At 46.7% G+C, this 11,638-nt stretch overlaps 1 protein-coding gene across 1 annotated transcript; it reads right to left on the bottom strand.

Moving 5' to 3' along the window:
- Positions 1-3,564: 3,564 nt before the first annotated feature.
- LOC119388820 (ubiquitin-conjugating enzyme E2 Z) lies at positions 3,565-4,423 on the bottom strand. Its single transcript, XM_037656214.2, has one exon. It carries the CDS (start codon positions 4,381-4,383, stop codon positions 3,565-3,567), a length of 819 nt encoding a protein of 272 aa, XP_037512142.1. The 5' UTR covers positions 4,384-4,423.
- Between the last annotated feature and the right edge of the window lie 7,215 nt (positions 4,424-11,638).

Raw genomic sequence — 11,638 nt, 5'->3', positions numbered from 1 at the left:
GTAGTCGTCTCATTAAATAGCATAAGAGGAAACGAGTGTTTGACGAACGATAATAACAGGACATGACACTAATAACGTCACATGCGTGTCACGTACGTCATAAAACCCGTTCCATACGTGATTCACACTCCATATCAACGCAGGAACAGCGGAAAGGGCCATTGAAAGCTTTATAAGACAACTTGCGTGGGTTAATTAGCCAGAAGACGTACCGTTTGCTTGGTAATGTTGATATAGCATACATGCGCTCACAAACCTGCTGCAGCGGCCCTTAGCCAGCATCCACACTGTACAGACCGCAGACATATGCATTACTTCAACGGATTCTGCAGCACCACCACCATAACTCCGTTGTGGTGGTGGTGCTGCAACCCCTCGGCCGCGCTCCCCGTTGGTCGAGTCTGAAAGACAACGAGCTCCGCAATGATGCAAAAATGCGAATGAAGCGATGACGTGCTCCTCACAACGGCTTGCCATTTGTCCCCAGCGTTCCGAGGGTAAAGATGGGAAGCAAGTGGTTCTTGGAATGCAAAATGAAGTGGCCTTGGTCGCCATTGTCGTTAAAAAGCATGCGTAGCCATAACCCTGCGCATTGAAAATGACGCGAAACGTCCGACTTAGTAAAGGTACGGGGCAGAATTGGCACTCCGCCCCCTCTGGATGACTGGGGTGGGGAGCGCTTCCCCTACCCCCCCCCCCCCCTTGCGCATGGTTTCTTGCGGGAAAACTGTGGGGTGCACCCGTACGAGCGATGCTTCAACTGTGCGCTGCACTTTTCCTCGGTTTCGTGCGCTACAGCTTACCTGTGCTGGTCCGGACCCGAAGAACAAACGTACGCGTCCCCCAGTCGATTCAAGCTCAAGCACTGAAAATATGTCTTGGCCTTCCGAGATGTACGTCTTCAGCAGCGGCTGTCGTCATCGCGTGTGATCATCCAATCATAACACACATTCGCGTCGATGCTTTAAGAATGCGCATCAGACATTTCGCCCGGAGTCCATCACACCACCTCACCTGACTTCCTACTTCTAGGTCACACTCTGCGTTCAGCGGCATTATTGCTACCCATAGCACAGTGCTTCCCTCGAACTCCACGCAGGCAGCAAGACGGCCGTTACCGTTGGGGTGCCTACATCGCCCCGAAGCCCACATGAACATTCCCGGAATACCAAAAAAAAAAAAGCAGTCGCCGTATTTGGCCTTACAACTGGCCACACTACTGTTCCTGCATGAGAAACACAGCGGACGCCTTCCCATTTACAAGGATTGCTCAGTTCCTTCTGCAAGCTCAGCAGGGGCAGTAGTTATTCCCGCGAAGTCAGACGCCATAAAATTCAAGACGTCGCTATTCACACCATCGACGGCTGCAGAACTCGCCGCCACCCGTGCTCTTCTAGAGTTCGCAGTTTAAGAACCGTCACAGGCATGCATGGTCAATCTTCTTGGACTCCAAGGCAGCTATCCAGTGCATTATGTAATCATATGGTCATGGACCAACTGAATAAGTAGTCGCTGACATAAGACTGTTTCATCACCGCGCTATAGAGAAAAAGCACAACATAGCGTATCAATGGAGACCGGGCCATTGCGGTATCTACGAAAATGACCGTGCAGATGGAGGCCGCCCAATCTGCTCATGGTGTTCTCCATTGTGTAGCTATGCAGTTATCCATTACGGACGCAGATACAAGGCTTCGTTTGCTCTCACTTGAACTGGCACTTGCGCAGTGGAACGCGATGGAATCCACCAACGCTCGTCTTCACAACCTGGACCCGAATCTACAACTCCGTCTTCCGTCGGGAATGTCTAAAGCTGAGGAAGCACCCCTGTGCCGCCTGTGGCGTGGAGTGCCCTTCACGAATGCCTACTCATTTAGGATCTGACTGGCCAGCAGCCCGACATGTGATAATTGTAGCTGCGAGGAGACAATCAACCATCTTCTCTATGAATGTCCTCGCTTCAGTGTGCCAAAAAGAAGTCACAGTTTTGCCGCAAGGGTGAAGCAATGAATGCGATAGCAAGAAATTGGAATGTCACACGAAGAACGAGAAGCAGCTCGATGCTTCAGCGCGCCGCTGAAGCACAAAGAAGGACGCCCAAAAAGAACGCACAGGCATCCACAGGGCAAGCGTGAACTAACAACTGTCACAGCTGTTACGTCATTATGCTTGAATAACGCGCTGTAAATGTTGATAATGGGAAATCAGACGCTCTTAGATATTTCTTTCTCTTTGGAACTGCGGCGAGTGGAGTGACCCCGCTGCGCCTCCTGCTACACGGAGTCGTCTGACGAAAGGTGTGCCTAAAGCCCTCGAAGGTAGAGGGGCTTTAGGTGTGCCCGGTGTTTTTTGTTGTTGTTTTTTTCTTCCACATTACGAGCGGGTACAGAAAGGGGCCACTTTGTCGTGCGCGTCTCAAGGGCAGTTTCCAAATTGAAAGAAAATGTAGGGGCGTTGCGTGATAGAAAACACGCTGAAGCTCCTCCGAGATTTTCTTACGACCAGCTGTAAATGTTGTATATAAATAGCTCGCCGTTATTTCGCCGGCGCATGAATGGCGCATGGTTGAGTTGTCTAACGTAGCCCGCTGCGGAGCGAGGGGTCGATGGTTAGAATCCCCGGTCGGGTGCTTCGGAATTTTTTTCTTCTGTTTTATTTTTTCTTATCCATTTCTATATATATACATACATATACATATCCGGGACATGAAGGCGACGGCAAAAATCAGCCGAAAGTGTACATATAATTGTCATCGCAATAATAACGTTCAAAAGAGTTATATAGACTTCACAATAGCCCATTGTTGGTGGAGGGGGTCTTAGGACACTGACCGAGACCGTCTTCGACACAGAAGGCTTTGAGAGCGTTGTTGCGTTTCTTGCCGACAACTGGCCTTAGAGACTCTTCCTCCTGGAGCAGACTGACTGCATATTCAAGCCACAGAAATCCTGCAGGATTAGTTCTAAGGGATGGCCACAGGATGTGTGCAGGAAATTTACGAACTCGGTACACAGAGAGGTCAAGTCTAGAGAAAGCTGACGTGGGTGACCAAAGATAGACAGGATGTCTACAGCAAGGCCGAATTCATTTGGGACGTTCCTGCAACATTATCGATAGCGCTTTCGTATCCAGATTTCCCACCACAGTTTTATACACACAGCAAAGGAATTCGTGTCCGCCCGCACGCATTCTCATCGCGAATTGGGCATTTATGACGCAATATTGTGTAGAAAATTGTTAATTTATAAAGGTACAAACCAATGCGAAGGCATTGGTTAGGTTTACAGAAAACCACGCGCATTGGTACATAACTTCTAATCTGCGCTAGTGTCATATGTGCCTCCTGCTACCCGCAGTTCACTAGTAAATGTTCACTAAAAAGTAAATTTATACAAAACTGCGCGATTGAATGGGAGACCGAAAGAGTTTGACGGAAGCCAGGCACCTAAGAAACGACCATTACGAGACAAATCTAATTTTATTGTAGGCGGGGACTATCTCGCCCAGGCATTCGTCGCGTTCCGTAAATTCAGCAGTGCATCGGATGTTGATGTTTTTTTTTTTTCACTTGGCCACCTCTACTTGATTTTCTTCTTGCGCAGCGGCTTCAGCGGCAGCCTTCTTAGCCTCCTCGTTCTTCTTCTCGACCTCCTCCTTGAGGCTTTTGAGACGAGTCAGCAGAGTTTCGTACTGGTACGTCGAAACGTTCTTGGTGTACGGGTCCTTCATCTGCCTGCCCGTCAGATGGAGTTTCGCCGTGATGGCGTCTTCGTAGTTGCCGTAGGACTCGAGGAACGACTTGAGAATACGGCTCCTCAGGGAGGGCGGGCATTCAATGGTCTCCTTGAGGGACGCCTCGACTTGGTCGCACACGGTGACCCTCATGGTCTCGTGTCTAATGAACTCGTTGTAGCGTGCCGACGCTCCTGGAGGGTCCTCTACCTTGAATCCCTCGAAGTACGGCTTCTCGACCATCATCGACTGCACGCTCACCAGGACGCTGGACAGTGTTTGTGCAGGGCTCCAGGCCGGCCCCGTGGTCGTGCCCAGGATACTCAGGCACACCTCGCCGCTCCGGTAGAAGTGCTGGTTGAAGAGCACCCGGCCGGCGTCGGTGGTGACGTGTCGCAACCGGGGTGGACTCATAGGGTAGTCGAATGGAAACTTGAGGAGGAACTGGAAGAAGCCCCCTTCGTACGGCGTCCCGACGGGGCCCACGATGATGGCGTGCACCTTGGTGATGTCATTCTCCTCGGCCGCGACGAAGATGCCCGGCGGAGGCTGGGCGTTGAACTCAGCCAGATCCCGTTTCGCCCTGGCCGTGCACTGCTCTGACGGTTGCTCGTGGGCGAAGGCGAGCGGATCCCAGTAGTTGGGGGCCATTTGCGTCGTCCTTAAAATTTTGTTTCGAGAGGTGATCGAATGAACGAATTCCGATGCGGCTGAACGCGAACCCCGGGATCTTTTGCCTTCTCTTCTTCTCGTCCTCTGAACTCGTGGTCATGTGACCGGCCGCTATGCGAGATTGGCCAGCGCTCCGACGGATGAGGCTGAGTGAACACAGAATATGAATTCAGCTCGCAGAATTGTGTAAACTTAATACTTCATCGTATGTACATGATATATCTGAGTGATCTAACCGTCATCTTTCTCTTCACCTGTCATGCGATGATGACTGCCAACCACGGAACGTTCGCGTCGCCCCCCCCCCTCGCCATTCGAAGTTGGCTGACTCATAATCAGTGACTCTAAAAGAAGATGCAAAATGAGCAAGTACTCGGTCAAATGATTAATGAACTCGAATATATGTACCTTTATCCCACTACATAAAAAAACTTGCAGGACTCTTCAGCTTCGCCTTTAAATGTGCAACACGAGAACGTTGTCGGGCCCCTTTTGCATCGCCTTCTCGTTCGGTTGCCATGCTCCGAATTTCGGTGGACACTTTAACAATGCTGTGAAGGAAGGAACGTCTATGCGAGTGACATTGACCGTAGTAAACGCTCCTATGGTGCCTACGGCAGGTATTTCGGAGTATCCACTCTACGCCATAATCCACGATTTTTCGCATAACTCACCCCCCTACGCGACTCTAAGGCAACACGAGCCCCCTACATAGTCGAACACTTTCTTGATGCCCATTGTTGTGATGTCCTTTGCAGCCCTTTGTAATGGGTCGAAAGCTTTGCAACACTCACTCGTTTCGCTATTCACGTGGTGTGACACATAGTTTGACACCTGGTGCGATTCTACGATTCTGTAAGACATTATAACATCTATCAAGGGGATTCCTCAACCGACACGGCGACTCTATAGGGTCTTTTTCCGAAGCAGTTTTTAGATGCGAAGCATCTTATGGCGGAGTTCAAACCGGTGTTGGTGGTGGTGGTGTGCGGCGTGACCACCCTTACTGCGCATGCGCAAACCCTCTCTACACACCTCCTCTCCACTCCCCCTCTCTAATACCCCTCTCCCCTCCCCTCTTCACTCCCCCTGTGAAACGCGGGCTCGACATGCCGAAACGCTGCTTCGCATCGCCTCATGGTCCCCTTTAGCGGGAGATGATGTGATTTTCCGAAGCCCTACAACCAAAAACGCAATAAATAAGCGGTCCAGTTTATGTATGAGACGACTTCCCCTTCTTTCTGACCAGATTCTGCTGCGACGCGCCTTTTTTTCAAGGTTCATCACGTGAAATTCCGCTCTGACGTAACAAAGTGCCGGGCGTTCATGCGCGCCTGGCACTCAGTTTAGATATCACCTCCATCGGGGACTTGAATTTCGATGATTTTTACCACAGTATATCAAATTACGCGTGCTCTCTTTACTTTTTTCATTTCTACAAGATGAGTATGCCACAAATTGTCACGTCCTACAACATTTCCAAATTAACAACAACGCTCAAGTTCTTAATTAATAAGTTCATTAACGAGATATTGCTAATCACTCATTTGAACGTAACTTTACGTGCGGCGTAGTATTTCAGCCTCATCGCAGACTTCGCGTGCGAAGGCGACAGGTGCCTGACTGTCATAGCGTTACTGTAAAAAGAAAAACCTGTATTGTCTAAAAAACATCCCGTACACATACAGGGTGTTTTTTCATTAGCTGTCGTGGGTAAGGTCTGAGGAGTTGTGAGGGGTTGACCCGCATAGCTGAAGGCGATTGGAAGGTGAGGGTCTTCCACAGGAAGGGGAGGGTTTTCCACACTGTGCTGGAGCCGCTTGATAGCGCCTCTGACTGGCGTTTGCAGGTGGGTGACGCCATGGAGAAGGAGAGCGCAAATGCTGCTCAACGGCGCAGAAGAGCCGAGGAGCTTATCTCGTCGGATCCCGAAGTAGTTGCCTGGCAATTAGCGCTTCAGCGTACGAAGAATGAACAGAAGGAGGCTGATAATCCTAGACAATCTGGAAAGCTAAGAATAATCAGCTGAACCTTTGCTGACGCTACGTATATCCTGGCATGGCCGAGCTAAGCCACTGCAATTTTTTCGGTAGTTTGCACGTTCACGGAATAAGTGTTTTGAACGCCCTGGTATGTGAGCCCTACTGAAAGATGATCTGGTCGGCCACCTTCAATAGCACAGCCCACACACAAATAACCTGCTTCTCGGTCAATCCCCGATTTAGGGTGATGTAAAACTCTATGCAGGTCGACCTTATCATCATCCTCAACTGGTTTCGTTGGGGGCTTTGGATAGCTACGACGAGCAAGCCCTGCAGAACGATCATGGTTTGATGCGGTTGCTGATGGCGACAGGAAAGTCAGCATCCGACGCAGTTATGCCTGTTTTTTCTGTAATTTGCCGGTTCATCGAATAAGAATTTGGAAGGCGCTAACACGTAAGCCCTACTGAAGGATGACGATGGTGCCCTTCAATAGCGTGGGAAGTGTCATATAAGGCGTCACTGCCGACTACGGCGCCAGGAGATCGCACGTGTTCGGCGGCCGCCTCAGCGAAAACGTCGAAGAAGAAATACCTTATTGCGAGAAGCCTTGCGATTGTGTCTGGGACTCCCTAGGTTTGTAGCAATCAACGTTCTGTATCAGGAAGCGCGCTTGCCAACATTGCCTTGTCGATTCCGAATCCTGACGGTGCAGACATTTTCAAAATTTTATAGCTTTCCGTTAAGACGATCTGAATATGCTTTTATAAATGAGCCAGACTCTTTTTTTCTTGCTCATTGGCCACGTTTTCGTACACCACAGATTATTTTTGTTCAGAAGCAGCTAGACCGGATAAACGTGAAGATTCGAGATGTGCCTGCAGCAAATGTGTCCAATCATAATCTTAAGATAGAATTCGATGAGATTTTCCCCTCTAAGCCTAAATTTCAATCATACAGGGTGTTAAATAGTCGGCTGCAAGATTATCTTACACACGCGAAAACAAAAAATATAGTAGCCACAGATGCTTCAGTAATTGACGAAAAGGCAGGCGTAGGTATTTACTCCCCTTCGCTTGGCTGGTCATTTTCATTAAGACTGCCGGGCTTCACCCCTGTGTTTGAAGCGGAACTCTCGGCAATTATGCTAGCGCTGAGAAAACTAGATTTGAACGACCATTGCGCAATAATAATAACAGATTCCCTGTCAGTATGTACATCTCTAACAACGTCATCAAAATCAATTGCCTTAAAAACGCTCCTTACGCTAGTTCCTCCACAGTTGAAAATTTTGAAATTATTATGGGTACCTGGCCATTGTGGATTAGAAATAAATGAAATGGCCGACACACTAGCGAGAGCGGCATTGAACGGTCCAATAATTTCGGTCCTTCCTGTAGTAGCCAGCATAACTGCGATTAGGTATAGGAAATTTTCCCTTCGAGCAGACGCCATAGAATCAATAATTTCATGGACAGAATTTCGACATTTAAAATTTCCATGGAAAATCCAGTGGTGTCAAACTAGACAATTAGAAGTATTATTAACTAGATTACCATGCCGAGTGCCCCCGTTGAATCTATATGCACACAGGGCTGGTCTGGCGATATCTCCCCTCTGTCACTTTTGTTCAGAAATCGAATCAATAGAGCATTATTAAATGCGAAGCATTTCTTAGCGAACTTCTGCGACTTTGAGCGTATCTATCTATCTATCTAGCCGCCTACGACTTTGTGCTCTCCTGGCCGTTTCGTTAATCGGATGTATACCAAAATTGGTGTGTCATAACATGGCCTTATTACGAACATAAATGACAGGTGATATCATGAAAATCATGACACGCATGTCATGAACAGCATGATTTACATTCCACGACCTTAGGCTCTTGCGGCCGTTCCGTTAATTTCATATGCACCAAAATTGGTACGACGTGACAAGAATTCATGACGAACGTAATGGCTGGTCCTAATATGCAAATCATGACGCGCATGTCATGTGCAGCATGATTTACATGACATGGTCTCTGGGTGCTCGCGGCCGTTTAAATGAAGGGATATATACGAAAACTGGTATGACGAGACATTTCTGTATTAACAACATAACTGACACGTGGTAACATGAAAATCATGACATGCATGTCATGTATGACATGATTTACATGCCACGCTCATGGTGCACTCGCGGTCGTTTCGCCAGATGATATACACCAAAATTGGTATTGTGCTATGTGACTGTATGAAGAACATGAATAACAGGTCTAGCATGAAAACCATGACATCCATGACATGTATGTCATGATTTACATGCCACGCTCATGGTGCATTTGCGGCCGTTTCGCTGGCATGATATGCACCAAAATTGGTATTGCGTGACACGACCGTATGACGAACGTAAGTGAGAGGTGGTAACATGAAAATCATGACATGCAAGTCATGTACAACCTGATTTACATGCCACGCTCATGGTGCGCTAGCGGCCGTTTCAGTAGATCGATATGCACCAAAATTGGTATTGCGCTAAGTGACTGTATGAAGAACATGAATAACAGTTGGTAAGATGAAAACCATGACATGCATGTCATGTATGTCATGATTTACATGCCACGCTCATGATGCATTCGCGGCCGCTTCGCTAGCTTGATGTACACCAAAATTCGTATTGCGCGCAGCGACTGTATGACGAACGTAAATGAGACGTGGTAACATGAATATCATGACATGCATGACATGTACGACATGATTTACATGTCATGCTCATGGCGGACTCGTGGCCGTTTCGCTTGCTTGATATCCACCAAAATTGGTGTTGTGCTATGTGACTGTATGAAGAACATGAATAACAGGTGCTGGCATGAAAGCCATGATATATATGACATGTATGTCATGATTTACATGCCTCGCTCATGGTGCACGTGCGGCCATTTCGCTGGCATAATATGCACCAAAATTGGTATTGCATGACACGACCGTATGACGAACGTAAGTGAGAGGTGGTAACATGAAAATCATGACATGCATGACATGTACGACATGATTTACATGACACGCTCATGGTGCACTCGCGGTCGTTTCGCTAGATTGATATAGATTGATACTGAAATTGGTATTGCGCGATGTGGCTGTATGAAGAACGGGAATAACAGGTGGCAACATGAAAACCATGATATGCATGTCAAGCTATTCGCGGATGACTGTATCATTTATAGAGAAATTAGAAATGACCAAGATCACTATTCGCTCAACAAATCACTCTCTGCTATTTCTGAATGGTGTTCAAACTGGCAGATGACAATCAATGTAAAAAAATCAGCTTGCATGACGATAACGAGGAAGAGGGAGCCATCAAACTTTTGCTACACTATAAATGGCACTGCTCTGAGCAGAGTACACAAACATAAATACCTAGGCTTAACAATTACGTCCGACTTAAGGTGGGACGAGCTCATTAGTAACATTACTTCATCTGCCATGCAAAAATTATTTTTTCTTCGCAGATCACTTCAAATGGCTACCTTGCCAACAAAACTCCTAGCCTACAAAACATTCGTCAGGCCTATCCTCGAATACGGAAGTACAGTGTGGTTTCCTCACACCCGCACAAACATAAAGAAAATTGAAACAGTACAGAGGAAAGCCATAAGATTCATCCACAACAAATACAAGCGTGAACACTCACCCACTAGTCTTCTAACTCTTTCTGAACTTCCTACGCTAGAAGTACGAGCAAAACAGGCACGTCTAAAATTTATTTATCAACTATTGCACAATTATTTTAAAACAGACATTTCAAATTACGTGTGTTATTCACAAACACGAGCCACAAGACACAAACATACACACACATTAGTACAATACAAATGCAACACTGATGTGTTTAAATATTCTTTTTTTCCGGTTGCCATTCGCGAATGGAACATGTTGGCCCCTCACATCACTAATACTGAGTCACTGTCTCAGTTTGAGTTAGAAATGGAAAACAATTCTTAGCTTCTTTAAATACCCAATGACAATGGTAATGAAACCGGGATGTACTACTTGTATATTCTGTAAACAGCCATGTGCGCGGCCTTATTGTTAAACTTGCCATTTTGTATGCACTTGTATTTTGTTTGTTATGTTGTGTAAATATTGCTTATGTACACAGTGCCAGGTTGATGTTACTTTTATGTTCTGTATTACAGTTTTTTTTTTACTATGATGAGCAATCATAGCATCTGTACAGAGTGCCCACCTGCTATGGTCTCAGTAGAGACTGGCAGTATTGCAAATAAATAAAATAAATAAAAATATACACCAAAATTGGTATTGTGCTATGTGACTGTATCAAGAACATGAATAACAGGTGCTGGCATGAAAGCCATGATATATATGACATGTATGTCATGATTTACATGCCTCGCTCATGGTGCACTTGCGGCCGTTTCGCTGGCATAATATGCACCAAAATTGGTATTGCGTGACACGACCGTATGACGAACGTAAGTGAGAGATGGTAACATGAAAATCACGACATACAAGTCATGTACAACCTGATTTACATGCCACGCTCATGGTGCGCTAGCGGCCGTTTCAGTAGATCGATATGCACCAAAATTGGTATTGCGCTAAGTGACTGTATGAAGAACATGAATAACATTGGTAAGATGAAAACCATGACATGCATGTCATGTATGTCATGATTTACATGCCACGCTCATGACGCATTCGCGGCCGCTTCGCTAGCTTGATGTACACCAAAATTGGTATTGCGCGATGTGACTGTATGAAGAACACGAATAACAAGTGGCAACATGAAAACCATGATATGCATGTCATGTATGTCATGCTTTACGTGCCACGCTCATGGTGCATTCGCGGCCGTTTCGCTGGCTTGATATACACCAAAATTGGTATTGCGCCACGCGACTGCATGACGAACGTAAATGAGAGGTGGTAACATGGAAGCATGACATGCAGGTCATGTACGACATGATTTGCAAGCCACACTCATGATACATTCGCGGCCGTTTTCCTAGCTTGATATATACCAATATTGGTATTGCGCAACGCGACTGTATGACGAACATGAATAACAGGTGGTAACATGAAAACCGTGACATGGTGTCATGTATGTCATGATTTACATGCCGCGGTCATGGTGCATTCGCGGCCGTTTCGCTAGCTTGATATACACCAAAATTGGTATTGCGTGAAGCGACTGTATGACGAACGTAAATGAAAGGTGTTAACGTGAAAATCATGACATGCATGGCA

Source organism: Rhipicephalus sanguineus, chromosome 4 (assembly GCF_013339695.2).
Source record: "Rhipicephalus sanguineus isolate Rsan-2018 chromosome 4, BIME_Rsan_1.4, whole genome shotgun sequence".
Taxonomy (NCBI): domain Eukaryota; kingdom Metazoa; phylum Arthropoda; class Arachnida; order Ixodida; family Ixodidae; genus Rhipicephalus; species Rhipicephalus sanguineus.
This window is presented reverse-complemented; position numbering and strand designations above follow the sequence as displayed.